The sequence below is a fragment of the Papaver somniferum genome, chromosome 1 (genome assembly GCF_003573695.1).
Source record: "Papaver somniferum cultivar HN1 chromosome 1, ASM357369v1, whole genome shotgun sequence".
Classification (NCBI taxonomy): Eukaryota; Viridiplantae; Streptophyta; class Magnoliopsida; order Ranunculales; family Papaveraceae; genus Papaver; species Papaver somniferum.
The window spans coordinates 44039146-44060871 of record NC_039358.1 but is presented as its reverse complement, the minus strand read 5'-3'; the positions used below and the strand labels follow the sequence as shown (position 1 = coordinate 44060871).

Here is a 21726-nt window from a genome sequence, read left to right as displayed (position 1 = left end):
CATCGTGTATTAGTGTCATGTGAGTAAACTGTAAAATCTGTTGTGTACTTCAAAATTTGTTCAGTAACTATGACCTTCACAAATCATAAGACGCAACTAGTTTAACCAATTGATCTTCACATGACTATATTTCCAAGTAACTGGAACGTTAGGAGTTCTTTAAAATCTACAAGAACAAGACAATCTAGTCGGAATGTATCAAAACAAAAAGACAAAAAAAAAAGACAACATCAACGTCATCGTTGTTGGTTTCAGAGTCTTCCCCTACCTGAGAGCACGAGTTAAGTTTAACAAAGCTCTTCGAGTACCTATAGGATAGTGTAGTGATCTTAATTTTGAATGCCCCAATTGCTTACGAAGCTTCAAAACTGTAGCCGTTTCATTCTTCGGATCATACAACACCAAAGCTGCAGTAGTCCAACACTCCTGAGCATGAACCTCAAGTACAAGCTCGCCAGTTTTTAAAGACTCAATCCTCTTCAAGTCCACAAGTGATTTAAATTTAAGTACTGTCAGTCCTGAAATGTTATATCATTGTCCACGATTATCTCATTCCATAATCATTCATTAGCCATACTTGGAAACCAGCAGAATTACTACAAAGAATGCAAAGACACCCATTCAACACATCAATATATTTGATACCAAATTGTTTGAAACCCGGATTTTCTGGTTGTGGAATTTCTCTTACACTCTCCTCTGTCATATCGAAAGCTAATAACACCGTGACGCAATATGATGAAATCTTTTCTGCAAACCAATGAAGAGCTCCATTATAAAATATCCCATTTGGAGCCCTGTCTGAATCCACATTGGTGAGTACATATGGGACATACATTTGCTTCCACGTATTCGTTCTAAACGAATAAACGTGCACTTCAGATCCTTCGCGTTGACTAGGATAGTAGAAAATACGCACATACTTGTAATCATCACTCTTTGAGTCATAACCAAACCCATGTCCTTTCCGAAAGGCGCAGATCGCCCTCTCTTCAATCCCATGAAATCCAGATCTTGGTAGATATCTAATCTCATTAGTACATGGATTCCATAAACAAACCGGCTTCTCATGATTATTATACATATACATGAAAAACAAGCCATTACAAGAACCCACAAAATTTGTTAGCTCAAGATGCCATCCCAAGGGAACCATTGGGCGACGAATCTTCTCAGCACATACTTTAAAACCACCATCAGATAACGACGAAGATGTCAGTGTATTAATATCCAAAGAGCATGTTCTGCCGTCAAGTATAAGCATCACGCTATAACTATTCTTAGTCATGCGAACAAATTCGGGATTATTATCAAGTTGGAAGCACCAAAATTTGGAAACACACCTGAACACCATGAGATCTCTCAATGGTAACTTCCCAAGGATTTCCAGGATGTTTTCTTCTGGGAGTCTCTTCAATGGTTCCAGTAATTTCTGGGATCCTACTCTGGAACTGAAAAAGAAGAAAATATTTTTTTTTGATGCAAACAAACAACTTTATTAATACATAGATAACTTCTACATTAACTTCTTTTCATCCCTTACAAGTCTTTCGAAATTAGTAGGGATGATTTCACCAAAATCAAAAGAAGTTTTTTTAGCTCTTGCTTCTTTAGCTATAACATGAGGTACATTGTTTGCTGACCTATTTACATAAACCACACCAAAAGATAGAACAGAACATAGGAGATGTCTTATTTCTTCTACATAACTCATATTCAACCACTGGACAGTAGAGCTGACACTGCTGATGGCTTTAACTAGATTTGTACAGTCTGAGTCCAAAGTGACGTTGTTAAGATTAAGTTGGTGGGCCCACAAGATAGCCTCCTTCATGGCCATGCACTCAGCTTGTTCAGCATTCATTCCTCCATTGAAGTACCTCCCCCTGATTCCTTTGGCTGAACCTGCAGAATCTATGAGAATTAGTCCAACGCCAATTTCTATTGTATTATGATCAAATGAAGCATCTATATTAAGTTTGAGGCAGTTATCACTGGGTGGAACCCAAGTTTTAGTATGACATTGAGTTGAAGTATGATGATTTTGTTGATTGATATCCATGCAGTTCTGTATTAGGCTTCTGATTTCATGACAGGCAAACCAGCAACTAACTCTTTTGTTTTGGAATAACTTAGAGTATCTGCTTTTCCAAATGTACCAAGCAGTACGCATTAGAGTATATAACCAGACCAGAGTGTGTTTAGATTGATTTGCAGTTTGAAACCAGCTTAAGATCCAGGTCACTACATGAATATTTTCTTGCTGAATGTGAGCCACATTAACATTCATTCTGAGCCATACTGCCCTTGCAAACTCACGGTCAATAAGAAGATATTGGATGTCTTCATCCTGACTGTTACAGAATGGACATTTCGTGTCAATTCCTCTCTTGTAATGACTAATTTTAGTGAGAGTTGGAACAATATTCCTCAGACATTTCCAAATGAACAATTTAATCTTATGTGGAACTTTTGTCCTCCAAAGATTCCTCCAAGTTTCTTTGGAAATGGAACTTCGCTGCCTAACCCGATTAGAGAATTCATTGTTAATTGTCTTGTAAGCAGACTTGACAGAAAAGTCTCCTGATCTATTTGGATCCCATATTAATGTATCTTCACCATGTTGAATTAATCTCATCTGTAATATTAAGTTGGCAATATTCTCTGGGAAGACATCTTTTATCATGTTAGAGTTCCACCTCCTAGGATTTTGTAGCATGAGATCAGAAACACGCTCAATTTTGTGATGTCCTCTATAATTATCTTTTGGGTATGGAGGATCATTTAGCCCCAAAACCCATCTGTCATACCAAACTAAAGCCTTTTGACCATCTCTTATATCCCATCTATAGTATTTCTTAACATATTCAAGACCCAATTTTATTCCCTTCCATATCCAAGAAGAGTTTTGGCACTTTTGCTGCAGATGTAAGAATTCACAATGAGGAGAATATTTTAATATACATCCCTAAATTAATTACTACAGATAAGCAAAGCCCTAACAGATTAAGAATCAAAGAAAAGGTTTAAATTACTCACTCATTCGCTTCCATTATCACAATTCCGTCTATCCCAACAGCAGAAATGGAGCAAGAAATCGAAGGGATTTGAACGAAATGGACGACTAATGAAGAACAATTCTCATTCACTCTACTCTCGTCACTATTAAATGGAAGGCGAAAAAAACAATGATTTGGGTTTTGGATATTTGTTGGGGTTAGAGCTATAAAACGAGTCCGTTCGTGTGACACGGAGATCAGCACCAATTGGCCGAGGCAACGACAGTGTTTTAAGAACCGGACCGTACCGGCCGGTTGGACCTGTAAACCGGTGAACCAGTGAGGAAAACGGTCCAGTTTTACACAGATCCAATAACATGTTAAAAAAACCAGAGACCCGGCGGATCCAACCGGTGAATCTTACGATCCAGTCCAGGTTCGAACTGGTTTTTCCAAGTGACCCGGTACATACAGCTACAAGGCAATGATTGTTGGGGGGGAAATCAGACGAAGAACAACCTATTTCTAACCAAAATTCATTCAATCACTGATCTTCTTCATTCAATTAAAGATATCATCTAGATCATGGAAAAAGCTTTAGATTTCAAAGAGATTACTACTTAGAGAATCAACCAAGACCAAAAAAACACAAAATCCTTGACTATTTGATGTTAAATCAAGAGCAAGAGAAATAATTCTTCCATCAAAATAAATGTTTGTTACAATAGATCTCAATTTATTTGTTAATACATGCTCATTACAATAAGTCTTCAATTTGTTTTAAAGGTATGATATTCTTGATAGAGGTGGTGTGTGCATCTGTAATGGAGGTAAGGGGCATAGAGAGTTGGATCTCGGCAGTGGTTAGGTAGGCGAAGGTGAGAAACTCAATAGAAGAAGAATTAGTGGTGGCAAAAAATGTAAAAATACTACTTTCAAGGGGCAAATGTGCGGAGATAAAGAGCTAAAAGGAATGCACGTGCCTATCCCCTACTGTATCATCTTTAGGTCTTTTATTAACTAAGTTAAAATATTGAATACTACACCTTTTTACACCTGTGACCCATTGACCCCAGTTGAACCACTGGTTGGACCAATTAACCCTGACCCAGCTAGTTTACCGGTTCGTTGTGCGGTCTGGGTTTCAAACATTGGGCAACGGGCGATTGGAGTGTAAGCTGAGTGGAAGAAAGCCGGAAGTTTCATTTGAACTCATTTTCAGCCCACGATGAAGAGTATCCGTTGTCCGATAATTTCTCTGGACAAAAATGATAATTTTTCTGGACAAAAATCCTGAGAAGGGATCGAGTGACGGTTGTGTGGCTGCTCTAATATTGGGATAGTTACAGTTAAAAAATAGCTTAGCTCCCTTTTCTATTTTTCCTACGGAATAATCGTCTAGGAAAATTGTCGGCCAGTTAAGCTTTTCTGATGATGAAAACGTCAGTGTGAAAAAAGGGAAATGAAAATGATATTGCTATATTCTTGTCGCAACTGCCGCGTAGCCGTTGCGAAATTTGAAACCAAAAAAACTTAGAACGGCTCCTTTTAGCCGGACCGGATTTTGTTATTCTGGTTCAAATTTTAGTAACAGCTTATCTTGCTAAAATTTGTAACAGTAAAAAAAAGTCAAGTCAATCTTCTGTTGACCTAGTCAGTTTCCTGCAACATTTACAGGCGAATATTCAAGCCAAAATGAAAACCTTTAAATACAAAACGTAAAATTATAACAAAATTTCCTTGGTAATTAAAGTTGCCAAGGTTTATGGCACAAGACATAAATCTACAGTCAGATTCATGTATCAAAAGATAAAATCTTTAAGCCAATAACAAAGATAAAGACTACAGAGAAAAAACAGATGAGCTTCATTTTTTCGTCAAATACAAAAGGAACGTACCCCAACTGGTCCTGTAACTAAAAGAACGTTCTTAAGTCCTTCATCAACACTTTATGCGTCAGAATAGTTCTCGTCTGATCTACAATCGTTATCTAGGGTGATAAACTTATTATTAAGAGCAGAGTTCTTGTTGGCTTGAGGGCGTTTTTCACACTAATAATGCCACTCATTAAGAAACTTTACGGAGTCCACAAACCTGCACAATCACATTATCCAATAAGACCGAATGTCTAAGACATACATGTTCCACTATGACAGGAAATACATGTATAATATTCAGAAGGTCATTAAGCTGCAATTTTCTGACTTCTTACACATTACAACAATGCAGTAAAATATATCCACATGCGGCAGATACTGTCTTCTATTTAGTTGATGACTCTTACAAATAGCAAACCTATTTACCATGTGTTAAGTGTCAGAGTGTCTATAATGAGTTCTAAACCTCTAACGCATGTATGGCTTAATAACTCTATGCAATAAAGATTTGACATGAACTGATTCCACTTGATTGAACTGAAAAATTATTCGCGAACACCATAAAGACACGACTTATAGAAAAACAATGGCACTAAAAGTTAACAGCATTAGCACTAGAATTTTTTAAGAAAAAGACTTACCATCTGATCAGCAAGCATTAAATCAGCCTTTGAAGAGATCTTTCGGACTAGGTCCAAGTAAATTCATGACAAGAACATTATTTTCTCCTTCGACCCCAAACCATCTCACATTTGGAATTCCTGGCTATAAATCATAGACAAAAGAAAACATGTCGTCAAAAATTATAACACAACAACACACAAAGCTATATGAGTAACAGATGTAGAGAACATCAATAAACAAAAACCGTAAATTCTTTGTCATGCACATAATGAGTAATGGTAAAAATAAAACCTTGAAGGACTCATTCGAGGGAAGCAATGTAGCAAGACAGGCTCCACCTTCAACTTTTATACCTGGCAATCACAGATAATGCTGTTAATTAGCTTCATGAACCAAACTAAGTTAAACTCCCTTAACATCTGTAAACCCATAAGCAAAGTTGAACAATGTACCTGATCAGTAAACATGAGAAGAAGATAAAGATATAAACACAACTGAATGGTATAAATTAAAACTGAACTATACAATATTGAAGTAGAGATATGATGCCACCATGTATCAATAATAAATATGAACCAACAGGTTCTGGTGTTGCTTCATACCTAGGTATCTTTATCAACCATACAATCATTAGCGTAAGTTCCTTAGTGAGTACATGGCAATCTCCCACATCGAGGATCCTTTATGGTACTATCAAACAACAAATGACATTTCACAAAGTTTAGCTTAAGAATAATCCCTGGATTGCAAGAGGTCAGCTTTCTTCTCTAATAAACATGCTAGCAACTATATTAACACATACATAACAGTAGATGTTAAAGTATCACATGTTGTCAGCTTTCCAGGCAACATATTGAATTTCTTACCATGCACAACATCCCTAAGGATCAACACATACAGATCAATTATACCAATTGTAAACCTAGTAGTCAACTATCTTTCCCGTCGCATGTTAATTAGTAATCAAAGTTATATAAATCAAAGACAAAATCTCATTGGACAGTTACCATACACCCATCCACTTCCAGCAGCCGGGAACAATAAGAACATTAGCTTTCCTCAGTACATCAACTGCTTGAGGAGTACAAGTCATAGTTGAGCCTGTGAACCAAATCATGATGCACAATTATGAGAGATACAAGTACCAAAAAAAGTGAGAAACATTTATGACGGTTTCACTATAATATTTTTTTACCTTCTACCAATATAATGCCAACCTGAGCTGACCAAATTTACAGCACCAGATGTGCAGGGAAGTGCAAGGTCACACATCTCATTCCAAGGTTTTTCATCCTCTTAGTACTTTGATCGAGTATAAGTCTTACAATACTCTCTGCAGAGTGAGGACGAAAACTAATTGTTCACTAGCGAAACAAACCTCAAAATAAAGAACCATAACTAAAGGAGTTTCGAAGCTAAACACTCACTTTCCTTTGCTGTAAGCCCTGTGTCTGTCAAGTACAGCACACCAATGAGCACGGCACAGGATTTATCTGCAAGATTTGAGATGAAACTAATACAAATAATGAAGTGATAATAGGAAAAATTGTAACAGATTTAACAATAAGGAAAAATTGTGTGGTACTTGGAAAGAATGAATGTTATTACCTTGATGGCTGGTAGTTCGAGAGCAAAAGCACTTCCTCATGGTCGATAAATCACTAATTTCATTTGATGGGTCTCTGCAACAAATCCGTTACTGATCTAAGTTTGTTAAAAACCAAATGAAAAGAGTCACAGAAAATGTAGAGTTCCAAACATTAAAGCTGAAGGTTTAGATGAGCTGATGTAAGGAGCCAAATATAGATTGAATGAACTGAGTATCTTCTATCACCCGTATCCAACCAAGCGAAAATCCAACTTTATTCAGTTAATGACAAAAAACAGACAAAATTAACAAGCCCAAATTAAGTTTGAGTGGATGCAAACTCTAAAATAAAAGAATTCAATCATGAACCCTAGAAATTTTTTGGTACTTTTTTTCGAAAATTATATCTCAAAAGGAAGATCAAGATAAAATTAATGCAGACCTCAACTTTTATCATGAATCAGAAAAGAGAGACAAGATGAAATCGAAGCTATTAGGTTACAAAATAGAAAACTTTCTTTTTCTGAAATTTCAAATCAAGATGGATATGTTAATTTATTGAACTAGAACTATAAGGAGAGATTATACCCATCCTTCGATTCGTTTTTGTTGATGAATCTTCGTTTTATGTTGTTGATAATCTTCATCAAATCTTCTTCATCGATTCAGAGCATATCTTCACGAACTGATATTGTTTATGGATCTCGTTGAAGAATTAAAGAAGAAGAGGAAGCAATACCCGATGAAGTTATGAGAGGGTGATTAAGTTGTGAGATCTTAAGAAGAAGAAAGTAAAAAGAATCTCATAAGTACGAATAGGGGGAGTTGTTTCTAGAATAGAAATAGAGAAAATGGGATAGAATGATAGAATCTAGGGTTTTAAGGTGTTACCTTGCACACGGATTGTTCGCAGATCTGCAGTTCAGGTGTTACTTTGCACATGGTCGAGCATCACATGTGGTGTGGCCAGCCGTTGCCAATTGCAAGAGGGCTCAAATTTTCGCAACTACGGGAAACAGTTACTAATATTTAAGTCGTTGCAAAATTAGTTGCGAATTCGCAACTGCATAAGAGCTGTTGCAAACTTTAGTTGCTAATCGGGAAAAATGGTGTAGTGATATCTTAACTCGTCCTTACATTCTCAACTTGGATTTTCAGTGACTTAGACTCACCAATAGATAGTTGGATCTACCATGTCCTCGTCTATTGAGTATAGGAAAGCAAACGACGGAATAGCAATGGACATTAGGATGATCGAAGGAAAGATAATCCAACGAATATCGATTGTAGTTACATATGCACAATCCTTTGTGGGATTAGATTAGTTTGATAGTGTAAATACCATAAAACTGAAACCAAGGTGGTGAAACCGAAACCGAAATTACCGGTGAGATCTTGACTACACTGAAACCGAAGACAAGAGGTCTTAAACAGTGTAGTCAAGATCTCACCGGTAATTTCGGTTTCGGCCATCAAGGTGGTGAAATGTTTGACTCCGCCGAGATTGAATTTGGCCGGAAATCTCGGTTAACTCGTCCGGAATTTGGTCGTAATTGGACGAAAATCTTGAATGAAGTTTATTTCTCTTTTGTTTCCAGTTTGAAATTTGTATGGATCTTGGTTTTTTACTATTATGAAATGAATGTTTGTTTCTTTTTTTCTTAAAATTGATCGATTGTGTTAGAGAATTGCTCGGTTGAACCCACAAGTTTTGCTATCTCAAGCTTGTTGTTAATGTTAGGTGATCAACACTATATTTGATTTCTGGTATACTAAGTCAAGTCTCGGACTATGTTAGAATTCGTAGTTGAGTATCAGAGATCATCCTTGAAGACTGAAGATCGACGAAGACTTTTGGAGAACTTCTGTATCAGGTATGTGAAGACTGGACCATTTTATTTTACTCATTATCTTATTCTATCTGTTGAGACTATGTCGTATGACTTCTAGTATATTTACAAAGAAAAAGTTTCAAATCATGCTTGCTGAAAACGCGGGGGAACCAAAATACACCACCAACTTTCTCTTAGAAAATCTTTTATAGAAAAACTCAAATATGATTCTGCGAGTTCAACTTAATGAATCTCAATCAAGAAAGAATATTTAGAGTTATATCTCTATCTCTCAAATCAGAATGTTTACAGACACAAGTCCGTGAACCCGATTTCCGGGTGAGAGTACTTGGGTGATTCCAAAGATCAATTTCCCAAGTAATCAAGTCGTACCCAACAAACAAGGTCGGATATATCTATTATGATTGATTAACGCCAACCTATGATATTTCAATTATAAAGATAAACAATATAATACGGAAAAATAAATAACAGATACACCATAAGTTTTGTTAACAAGGAAACCGCAAATGCAGAAAAACTCTGGGACCTAGTCCAGATTGAACACCAAACTGTATTAAGCCACCACAGACACTAGCCTACTGTCAATTAACTTCGGACTGGAATGTAGTTGAGAGCGAATTAAACCCTCCCCGTAATTCAGTTACAGTCGCGTTCCTTACGCCTCTTGAATCCCAGTAGGACTCCGCGCAATTGATTCCCTTGGCTTACGTCACACCAACTAAGAGTTGCTTCAACTCAATTGAAGACTTTAAACCAATATGCCTCCCACAGATAAGCTTATATGTGATTTCCTTTACAATCAAAAAGTTTGATAAAGGTGATAGAAATCGATAGCAACATACAGAGTCTAGCTAACCTCAAAATGCGGACTTATGCAACCCGAAGTGCAGCCTAAATTATTATTCAACTCACAAGTATAAAACTTATGGAATCAACAAAGTCTGATGTGAAGAGAACAAGATCAGGATACTCGAGCTATCAAAATAAACAATAGCTGGACCTGGCTTCAACAATCCCAATGAAGTCTTTGTAGTCGTTTAAAACCTAAAAGGGTTTCAGGAAGAGGACGACTCTAGTTACAACTAGGAAACACCAATAAATTTAGTATTGGGATTCAAAGATCCTAGTTGCTTGAAGTTCCCCTTCATAGACATTCAATATAGGTTTCTTTAGGTTTAAGCTAAGATAGCTTTGGAACCAAGAAATCAATATCCACCTTTAGTTGAATCTTTGAATCTAATTTACATAAACAAGATATACACTCTGGTTAGGTGAAACCATAACCGAACAGTGTATAAAGACTATGTTCAAAGTGGTTAGCCGAAACTAGCCGATTTGAACTTATAAGCTTAATATTCATTTTCATAAACGCTTAAGACTTTAACCCTGAGTCACAATCATGTGATCAAATGAGTTTATGGTGTTTTTAGAGATTTGATCAAATGTTAATTATCTCGTAGAAATAATTTTATTGCATTTTAAAATAATCAACATGGTTAGTAGATGTACAAAGTACAAATGCCGTAGTCGTTCGTGAGTCAGGTCAGTCACAGTATGTGTATCGGTTTGTATACTATCAAGCATAACCAAAAAAAAAAAAAAAAAAAAGTTCCGGAGTTCAGAGAACTATTTAGGTAAGCGTACCGCTATGTGTACCTTAAGACTATAACCGGTTTCGAAGAGTCCACAAAAATATTTTTGTACGTTACCGGTATAGATACACAAACCGAGTTCCGGAACACCGAACTTTTATGGTACGCGTACCGGTATGGATACCAAATCGGTTCCGTGACCACAGTTCCTTTTCGGTTTGCATACTGGTATGCATACCGATCCGGCTCAAGAGTTAACAGATTTATACAGGATATGCATAAGGATATGAGTACCAAGAATCTTCTTATCGACATATATCTACTCCGCTACGCGTATGAGTACATATAATACAGCTTCAGACTTATAAGAGTTTTCGCAGTTTGTAAGACTGATAACATTGTTTTATATCTGAATCTACAGTAGCTCTATATCTCTCTCTAAACCGATTCGAAACATTACCGAATAACATCAATGACACGGACCACTGTTCCAGGATTTTTTCGAATGATAAAACTTGAATCATGATTTTGATTGGGAACAATAAATTGTCCTTAACCAAAATTCATCAAGTATTACCAAGATAAACTTGCCTCGAAATTGTTTTATATGCATGGTAGTCTAATTAGTTATGAGACATCGTCTAATTAGTTATGAGACATCGTCTCATAGATAGAAAGATGAATATAACTTGAGAAATAGGTGGTTCAGTCTTCACTTACCTTTTGTTGAAGAAGTTCTCCAAAAGCTTTACATGATCTTCGCCTTCAAACGGTAAAATCTGATGATGACTGACGCGATGTCTGTTTCTCAACTACACTTTTATCCTAATCCGAGACTTAACTAATTGTAGACTAGAAATCAAGATATAGTTTTAACAACTAAAGTTGACAACAAGCTTGAGATAGAAACACTTGTGAGTTCGACCGATCAATGCTCTAACAATCTCTCCCTTTGTCAATTTTAGTGACAAAACTATCAATACATATAGATAATAAAATAAATCTTTGAAACTCCTCGAATTTATCATGCTTGATTTCTTTGGTTTCTTCAACTTCTTGAATTCTTCGTTACTTCGAGTTGCAATGATTCTGAATGTGTTCAACTCAGCATCGTTGTTGTTGAATATTCGTAGCGATAACAACTTTGAAACAAATATTCACAATCGTCGTTATACAGAAACATAGTATTATTATCTTCTCCAAAGCTCAATTGTATACCAACTCTGATGTAATACTGCGATGATATATTTCTCCCCCTTAATCAATACTTGCATCTTTTTCATAATAGGTGAAACCTATAGATTATTGATTCACTCCATCTTACATAATGATCTGTAAACCATATGTATGTAGTGAGAAACTACTAAATAATTCTCCCTCTTTTTGTCAATAAAATTGGCTAAGGTACGAAAATCGTGGGATCCTAATGAATACAACCAAAAGGTACTTCAGGATTCCATGGCATTTACATATCAACTTTATTTAGATTATTTCACATATTAAGACAATACTTAGCGCTCCTATAGGAGATTTAAGATACAAGCACACAACCACACACCCCACAAAGATATAACAATTAAGCATGAGTTCATTTAAGAACTCTCCCCCATTTGATGTCATTCCCAAGATAACAACATCAGTGACCTTGCTTTATGAAAAAAGAATTGTCGGACATTAACAAATCACATGGATTTGTATCCACAATATCGACTTAAATTAATCTCAATGCCAATTACAAACAAGGAGATAATTTTAATCGGTATGACTCAACATAAGAAAATCTTATGAAGTGTATGTTGTAGTAATAACATAAAAATGTGATCACAAGTAGATCAATACTGCGATAAAATTCTTAAAGAGTTTTCAATTTTCAGTTCATAAAAACATAATAGATTTAACTTCTGAGCATATATGAAATATCAGCTCGATTCACGAAAGACGCAAAGGAACAAATATTTCATAAGAATTTTGTAATAATTAAACCAATAATGATTACATACTGTTGCAATAATTAAACCAATAATAATTACATACTGCAAGTTCATCTTCCAACAAATCTAGAATGTAAATAAATAAATCTAAAAACATGCAAGATGAAAATGTTGGAAATAACTTGTGTAATCACAATTTGCTATACCAAATACTAGTTATCCTTCTCAAAAGTAAAAATAAATTCTCACAAGAAGTTTCCTATAAATAAAAAGAAAACAAATTAAACTAGATTTTTCCAGGCTCTTCATCGGTATTGAGACCCTTGAATTTATCATCAACTGTTTCCACGAGTTCTTCAGAGAATATATCCTCATTGAGAAGATCACGAACATGAGATTTCATGAGAACAAGGTCAGGATAAACCTTTTTCAACTCAGTCCTTAACATGTATATACCCTTAAGTGTTTCAACAAGTTCTAGTTTTGTTTCTTCAAATTGTTTTAAGAAAAACATAAACAACATTAGCAGAAGTCATCTCTTCACACTCAACATCTTGATTATCATAGGAGAAATAACAATTCACCCCAAGAAGACCTTCAAATGATTCACCAACTTCGTCATCAACTAGAATTTTCTTCTTTCCTCTTGTTTCAATACCATCGTAATTAAGAGCTTTCTCCATGCTTCCGAAGATTTGTAACACAGAAGACATGCTTGGTTGCAGAAATCCTTGGATGAGAATTTTCAATCACAAGCTAAGGTATATAAAGGAGTTTGTAAGAAGGACTTCTATGATATGGTGATATATAAAGGAGTTTGTAAGAAGGACTTATCTGAGATGGCGGTCGGTTCGTGGCCTAACTAGATATTAGGGTTTTCGTACAACCACAAAGGAAGAGTACGTGTACCTTTACGTGATACGGGACCCTTCATTACTAAAGAGACTAGACACAAAATTTTGAGTAAAGAAAAACAATCTTTTTGAGAGCACATAATAATTTTTAGTGCTGCAATTTTCTACCTTTTCTATGACAAATATTCTTCTTTGAATATCAATGCATTCTTCGCTCAACAAACCCATGAGTGTAGAGCACAAGAGAATTAATATTCGTGTAAAGAATTTTTATCAGAGAATGCTTTACTTTTGGAGCTTGGCTCAACAAGAATTTTTTAACATTCGTGTCTGATTGAAATTGTCATATAGAATACGTAAAGGTTACAATATGAAAAAGAAATTATAGATCATCACTCCTTAGTACTACTTGAGAAAAATAGTACACTTGTCACGCAGTAATCCTTATCCAACAAGATTTTTATGGATAAGGTTCCAAGACTTGTGCCTAATTTGCACAAGGGTGAGTTGTATGCTCACCAGAGGAATTATGATGTCGTCTGTTTTAACCTCTTTCTTTTGAAAAAAATCCTTTTAGAATGTGAAAACTGATCGTAAAATTACTGTCATCATTATAAGAGATATGATTAGAACCCTTACGTGAGATTGTTTCCTCGAAGAAAATGACATCTTATCAATAATATCCATATATCTTGTAATGATCAAATTCATGTTCGCTTGTTGAGATGTTTCGTTGACGAAACCATCAACTTCCGTATGAGGCATATGAGGATCTTTTCGAACCCATATTTGTGACGGTTTCACTGAGTCCTTCTTAAACCGATTTTGCATACTACCTTTTTGACTTGTTCAAATACTCGTGGACAATGAAGTACTGACATTCCTAGAAGCAGATTTGCTTGAATGTGATTTCACCTCAAGAGGTTAGACATCTGAATATCAGTTACACCCTTCAGAATTAAATCCAAGGTGTTTTGAAGACGACCAAACTGATAGTTTTCCAACCCCAGTTTACACTTTCTTTGAACATGTCCTTTAGTGTTACAGTAAAAGCAAACTTTCTGAGTTTCAACGAAATCAGAATAGGTAGTTTTATCATGCTCGTCTTGTAAAGAACTTTTCCTCTTTGGAGACACAGTTTTTTCTTGGTCAAAGAATTTTAACTAATCATCTCATGTCAAAGTAATAATACTTTGGTTATCAGTTTCTGACTGTAATTTTGTTGGCACATCATGAACAACGCGTGTTTTTACTTTTACCAACTCATTGCCTTGTACAGAGCTGTTTTCATGATAATTTCTTTGGATTCACTATGGCAACGTGGAGTAGTGTTCTTACTCGAAAATAAATCGATTTCTAAGGCATTATCTTTAAGTTTAGCCTCAAGTGAAATAACTTTCAATTTCACTTCAGCACGTTCCTCAAGAAGCATCCTTGTTTTAGAATCTCGTTCAGAAATCATACCAATGAGATTGTTGACTTTGTGTTTTAACCGATTGGCCACATAAGACTGGAAATCAATAAGATTGGAAATCTCAGTACTTTCTTTGGTTGCTTCCCGTTCTACTTCTGAGTCAGACTCATCAGAAAGATAACAGGGACAACGTTTATCAACATTCAACTGTTTTATGGGAATAAAATGTTCGTCTGTATGAGAGTTTGAAAAAACAGACTCTTTTACAAAATTCATAAAAAAAGTTTTTCTTAAACTGGTGTGACTTTCATTAGAGATTTTACTCACTTTCATATTGTCAGATTGCTTCAAACACAGACTTGCTAGGTCTTAACGTGTTTGCCTGCTATGATACCAATTGAAAACACGGGGTTACCAAAATACACCACCAACGTTTTCTTAGGAAATCTTTATGGACAAACTCAATATGATTCCGAGAGTTCAACTTAATGAATCTCAATCAAGAAAGAATATTTAGAGTTGTATCTCTATCTCTCAAATCAGAACGTTTACAGACATAAGTCTGTGAACCTGATTTCCGTGTGAGAGTACTTGGGTGATTCCAAATATCAATTTCCCAAGTAATCAATCAAGTCGTATCCAACAAACAAGGTCGGATATATCTACTATGATTGATTAATGCACAACATATGATATTTCAATTATAAAGATTAAAAATATAATGCTTAAAAAGAAATAACACAAACACCAGAAGTTTTGTTAACAAGGAAACCACAAATGCAGAAAAACCCCGGGACCTAGTCCAGATTAAACACCAAACTGTACTAAGCCGCTACTGACACTAGCCTACTACCAATTAACTTCGGACTGGAATGTAGTTGAGACCGAATTAAACCCTCCCCGTAATTCAGTTACAGTCATGTTCCTTATGCCTCTTGAATCCCAACAGGACTCCGCCCAATTGATTCCCTTAGCTTACGTCACCCCAACAAAGAGTTGCTTCAACTCAATTGAAAACTTTAAACCAATCTTCCTCCCACAGATAAGCCTATATGTGATTTCCTTTACGGTCAAAATTTTTAATCAAGGTGATGAAAATCGATAACAATAGACAGAGTCTAGATAACCTCAAAATCCGAACTTATGCAACCCGAAGTGCAGCCTAGATTATTATTCACCTCACAAGTATAAAACTTGTGGAATCAACAAGGTCTGAGACGAAGAGAACTTTGATGATTTCTATCTATCTTGTTCAAGTGATCAGCTCAATAATCGAATAAGATCAGGATACTCGAGCTATCAAGATAAACAATAGCTAGCTGGACCTGGCTTCAAGAATCCTAATGAAGTGTTTGTAGTCGCTTAAACCCTAAAAGGGTTTCAAGAGAGTATCACTCTAGTTACAACTAGGACACCAAGAAAAGTAGTGTCAGGATTCAAAGATCCTAGTTGCTTGAAGTTCCCCTTTTATAGACATTCAAAGCATGGGTTGCTTTAGGTTCAAGATAAGATTTCTTTGAAACCACGTAATCAATATCCACTGTTAGATGAATTTTTGAATCTGATTTACATAAACGAGATATACATTCTAGTTAGGTGAAACCGTAACTGAACCGTGTATAAAGACTATGTTCAAGGTGGTTAGCCGAAACTAGCCGATTTGAACTTATAAGCTTAATATTCATTTTCATGAACACTTAAGACTTTAAACTTGAATAACAATCATACGATCAACTGAGTTTATAGTGTTTTTAGAGATTTGATCAAATGCTAATTATCTTGTAGAAATAAATTTATTGCATTTGAAAATAAATGACATGGTTAGTAGATGTACAAAGTAAAAATACCATATCGTTCGTGAGTCAGGTCAGTTATAGTACGGTATCAGTTTGTATACTATTAAGCACAACCAAGTTTCGGAGTTCACAGAACTATTTACGTATGCGTACCGGTATGGATACACAAATCGATTTCCAGGACAGGGAACTTTTCGGGTACACGTACCGGTATGAATACCTAACCGGTTCCGTGACCACAGTTCCTTTTCGATTTGCATACGGGTATGCGAACCGATCCGACTCACGAGTTAACAGATTTCTACATGATGTGCATAAAGATATGTCGACAAGAATCTTCTTGTCGACATATACCTACTCTGCTACGTGTACGAGTACATGTAATACGGCTTCAGACTTATAACAGTTTTCCCAGTTTGTAAGACCGATAACACTATTTTATATCCGAATATGCAGTAGTTCTATATTTCTCTCTAAACCGTTTCAAAACATTCCCCAAATAACATTAATGACACATATCACTGTTCCATGCTATTTTCGAATGATAAAACTTGAATCAGGATTTTGATTGCGAACAATAAATTTTCCTTAACCGAAATTCATCAAGTATGAACAAATGTTCATTATGCTTAGTCATTATATTTTGAGAACTAATTACCAAGATAAACTTGACTCGAAATTCTTGTATATGCATGATAGTCTAATTATTCATGCGACATTGTCTCATAGATAAAAAGATGAATATAACTTGAGAAATAGGCGGTTCAGTCTTCACTTACCTTTTGTTGAGAAAGTTCTCCAAAAGCTTTGGTTGATCTTCACCTTCAAACGGTAAAACACGATGATGACTGCCGCGATGTTTGTTTCTCAACTACACTTCTATCCGAATCCGAGACTTAACTAATTGTAAACTAGAAATCAAGATATAGCTCTTGCAACCAAATTTGACAACAATCTTGAGATAGCAACACTTGTGAGTTCGATATAGCAATGCTCTAACACTTGTCTTGTGAAAAATCTTGAAATATGATTCTAAGCAAAGATGTTCAACGATCCTTAACAATATTAGTTTTATGGATTAATTTGTGGATCTATTGAAAATTTCCCATGCAAATGATTTTATCACTTGGTAATGTTTCAAAAATCATAAGAGAGAAATATGAACATCTGATATTTTGGGGTAGGTTGGCAAACCAGTTTACAAACCATAGATATTTGAATTTCAGAAATACATGAAGGTTCACGAACCAGTTCACAAACCGCAAATTCAGTTGGGTATATTTCACGAACCCGGTTGGCGAACCGTGGTGAACTGAATTTCAAAGTTGGTATAATAGGCTAGAAGTTCGCGAATCCGGTTCACGAACCATGGTCAACTGAGTTCGGGAGTTTTGTAGGGTTGGCGAACCCGGTTCACGAACTGGAGCACCCTCACTTGTGAACAAGCCTTACGTTTCATGAACCGCTCTACCAATTGTCCCAGTTTATATTTTAGCAAATACTCAAAGACTTATTTTTAATATGTTTAGCATTGCAAGAACTCCCTTAAACACTTAGGTGTGTGCATCATGATTAAACTTTTAAGTGTTTAAATGAATATAATATTGTTTTAGTTCTTTAGAAAACTTTCCAAGACGAACGGTCACTATATACGGTTCCGTAACCGGACTAAAATGTATATTCTTTTATTTTATTTTTCAAGAATAAAATTTATTTGATTCTCAAGTTATCTTAGCTTGAATTTCAACATATGGTTTTGGAAAAACTATAAATATAGATTCTCTTTCAACTGGGAAAATCAATCCCTGACCCTTTGTGTCCTAGTTAGTTCTAGAGTCGCCTTTATTGACCTAGGTTTCCTCTGAGAAACATAATTAGGTCTATGACTAAATGACTTATATTTTGGGATTCGTGACCCCAGGTCTGACTATCTTTACCTTGATAGTTCGTGTATCCTGATCTTGCTTTTCTGTTATCGAGGTTCTCCTAATCTCTTTTAGGCAAGATAAATCGAAATCACAAAGTCTGAGAAATCATAAAGTTCTCATCGTCTCAGACTTTGTGATTCCTAAATATAGATATATGAAAATTGATCTTAGTTTATCTTTTGAAAATTGTTCTTGAGAGGTGGTTAAGAATCAAGGCTTCTCTTCAGAAGTCGTAAGTTCCGTATTTGTGAGGTTTGTTAGCTTTGTCTATTGCAAACATATTTCTTCACCTTGATCTTTGATCTTAACGGAAATCAAATAAGCTTATCTGTTAGAGACAGATTGGTATCAAAAGTCTTCACTTCAGCTGAAGCAACTCTTAGGTTATAAAGGACGCCAGTTAAGGGAATCAAGTGCGAGCCTTCCGAGGTTCAAGAGACGTAAGGAGCGCGACTATAACTGAATTTCTTAGAGGGATAGTTTGGTCTTAACTACATTCCAGTCTGAAGTCTGATAGTATGCTAGTGTTTGTAGCAGCTTAATACAGTATGGCGTTGAATATGGACGAGGTCCCGGGATTTCTATGTTATTGCAATTTCCTCGTTAGCAAAATTTCCGGTGTCTTGTGATTTTCTTTTTCCGTATTATATTGTTTATCTTTATAATTGGATTTACACAACTTTGTACATATTCAATTTAAGTAGATACGCCCACTTAATTGTAATCGATTACGAGACTTGCTTCTTATAGAATTCGTATCTTGAAAGACAGATAACAAGTTTAATCACTTGGCAGAATTCCGATTGGATTATTTGGATACGACTAGATTGATATTGGATATTGATTTTTGGGATCGTCCAAATACTCTGCTTAAAAATCAGGTTCACTGACTCTATATCTATATACATACTGATTGAGTAGAGCTTGAGATATAAAATCTATATACATATTGTCAAGGACCGTTCGGTTTGTCTACTTAATGTTTTATTAAGTTTTGTCTATACAGGTTGCCGAACAAAAAAGTTTGGTGTATTTGGTATCTCCTGCGTTTTCTAATTGGATTACATCTACATACACCTTAACAAGTGAAAAGTGTGAAAAATATTTGATATACGTACTTACTCCGAGATTTCACCGAGAATCTCCCTGAGATAAAGTTATCCCAGAATCTCGATCCCGACCAAGACAGACCGAAATCCGGAATTGACTACATTAGTCTCAAGCCAGAAAACTATGAGGGATGACGAGATAGCATCAAAGAAGATGTCGACTCGACCAACATAAGCTTCTTGGGTTCCTAGTGGTTTTCTCGCTTCTATACAATCACAGCTACATCCCACCCAAAACAACATTATACCCCATACATACTTTTAACGTGTATACACTCACTAATCAACACAATTATTGGACTTCTTATCTAGTTGCTATTTTATTTGTATTGATAGCATGTATACCCTGTAACATAAGATAACTTTGAAAAAGCGGGGGTCAACAACCACACCCAATATTTCGTTTGGCAATCTGAGAGGACTTACTCCAATATACTTTCAAGAGAATCAACTAGAAAGTCAGACTCAATCTTATAAGAAAGTATATCAAAGAGAGATATATCTATTTCCCAATTCAATCTGCAATCAACAAACAGGAATCTGCGAGCCCGATTGAATATAAGAGAAGTAACTTGAACGGTACCAAAGACCAGTGTTCAAGGATCAATCAACAACCAAAGGTTGGATTTACCAATTGATTGATTCAATGCAACCTGTGATATTTCAATAATATAACAAAATATAATGCGGAAAAGAAATAACACAGACACCAGAATTTTGTTAACGAGGAAAACCGCAAAAGCAGAAAAACCCCGGGACCTAGTCCAGCTTTGAACACCACACTGTATTAAGACGCTACAGACACTAGCCTACTACCAATGAACTCCGGACTGGAATATAGTTGATCCATAATCAATCTCACATTGATCAAGGTACAGTTGTGCTCCTTATGTCTCTGATCCCAGCAGGATACTACGCACTTGATTCCCTTAGATGATCTCACCCACAACCAAGAGTTTCTACGACACAAAGTCGAAGACTTGATAAACAACTCAGTCTCACACAGAAAAGTCTATTAGAATAGATAAATCAGTCTCCCACAGAAATACCTATGAGTTTTGTTTCGTATTTTGATAAATCAAGGTGAACATGATCCAATTGATAACCCTGACTTATATTCCCGAAGAACAGCCTAGTATTATCAATCACCTCACAATAATATTAATCGTATGGTAGCGAAACAAGATATTGTGGAATCACAAACGATGAGACGAAGATGTTTGTGACTACTTTTAATCTTACCTATCAGAGATAAATCTCAAGAAAATCTTAGCAAAGATAATACTCAATCATGATAGTAGAAGTAAGATCAGAACATGCAATGGGTCTGGCTTCACAATCCCAATGAAGTCTTCAAGACGTTAACCTACAGGGTTTCGTGAAAAAGCTAAGGTCAAAGGAGAATCGACTCTAGTTTATGCAACTAATATCACACAGAAGGTGTGGGGATTAGGTTTCCCAGTTTCTAGAGTTCTTCTTTATATAGTTTTCAAATCAGGATTTGCAATCTAAGTTACCTTGGTAACAAAGCATTCAATATTCACCGTTAGATGAAAACCTAATTAGATTCAAGATAATATCTTTCAACCGTTATATCGAACTTACCTTGTTATACACAAATGAAATGTACCTTCATTTAGGTTTAAGTAACCGTACCTAAACGTGTACACCATGTTGGTTCAACAGTAGTTAACCGAGGTTAGCTATATGAACACTCTCATATCAACCTTACTCATCTTAACCATAACTAGTTCAAATGACTCTAATGAAACTAGTTAAAGAGTTTTTCAATTGCTATATTCTCATAGAAGTATACAACAACACAATTTAAGCAAAATTGGTTTGATTCACTCGAACCAATTCATGAACATTATAGCCACGGTTTGCAAAGAATGCATATATAAATGTATTAGTTCATGAACAAACCAATTCTAGAACTTTAACCACTCAAGTATGCAAACGGGTACGCATACTTAAGTAGCCGGTCTGAGTTTGGGTTCGCCAGTATGCAAACGGGTACGCATACTTAAGTAGCCGGTCTGAGTTTGGGTTCGCCAGTATACGAACGGGTACACATACCTTAGTACACTTCCAAAACCCAGCAGAAATTCCCGGATCTATACCTTACGCAAGTATGCGTACAGGTGTGTGTACTTGG

At 35.7% G+C, this 21726-nt stretch overlaps 1 protein-coding gene and 1 long non-coding RNA gene across 5 annotated transcripts; both read right to left on the bottom strand.

The window, feature by feature from the left end:
- Nucleotides 1–229: 229 nt before the first annotated feature.
- On the bottom strand, nt 230–3282 carry LOC113284593 (F-box protein CPR1-like). The gene is made up of 2 exons (XM_026534091.1): nt 3040–3282; nt 230–1451 (listed from the first exon to the last, which is right to left on the bottom strand). Exons 1-2 carry the CDS (start codon nt 3051–3053, stop codon nt 545–547), a joined length of 921 nt encoding a protein of 306 aa, XP_026389876.1. The 5' UTR covers nt 3054–3282; the 3' UTR covers nt 230–544.
- A 1401-nt stretch (nt 3283–4683) lies between these two features.
- On the bottom strand, nt 4684–7914 carry LOC113284608. Of its 4 annotated transcripts, none has more exons than XR_003328277.1 (9): nt 7677–7914; nt 7109–7199; nt 6928–6993; nt 6696–6833; nt 6508–6601; nt 6103–6190; nt 5792–5853; nt 5518–5641; nt 4684–5093 (listed from the first exon to the last, which is right to left on the bottom strand). It is a non-coding gene; the product is annotated as an uncharacterized LOC113284608 (long non-coding RNA). The 4 variants fall into 4 exon arrangements; XR_003328285.1 differs by having other exon boundaries at nt 6696–6853; nt 7109–7182; XR_003328273.1 differs by having other exon boundaries at nt 7109–7182.
- Nucleotides 7915–21726: the final 13812 nt, after the last annotated feature.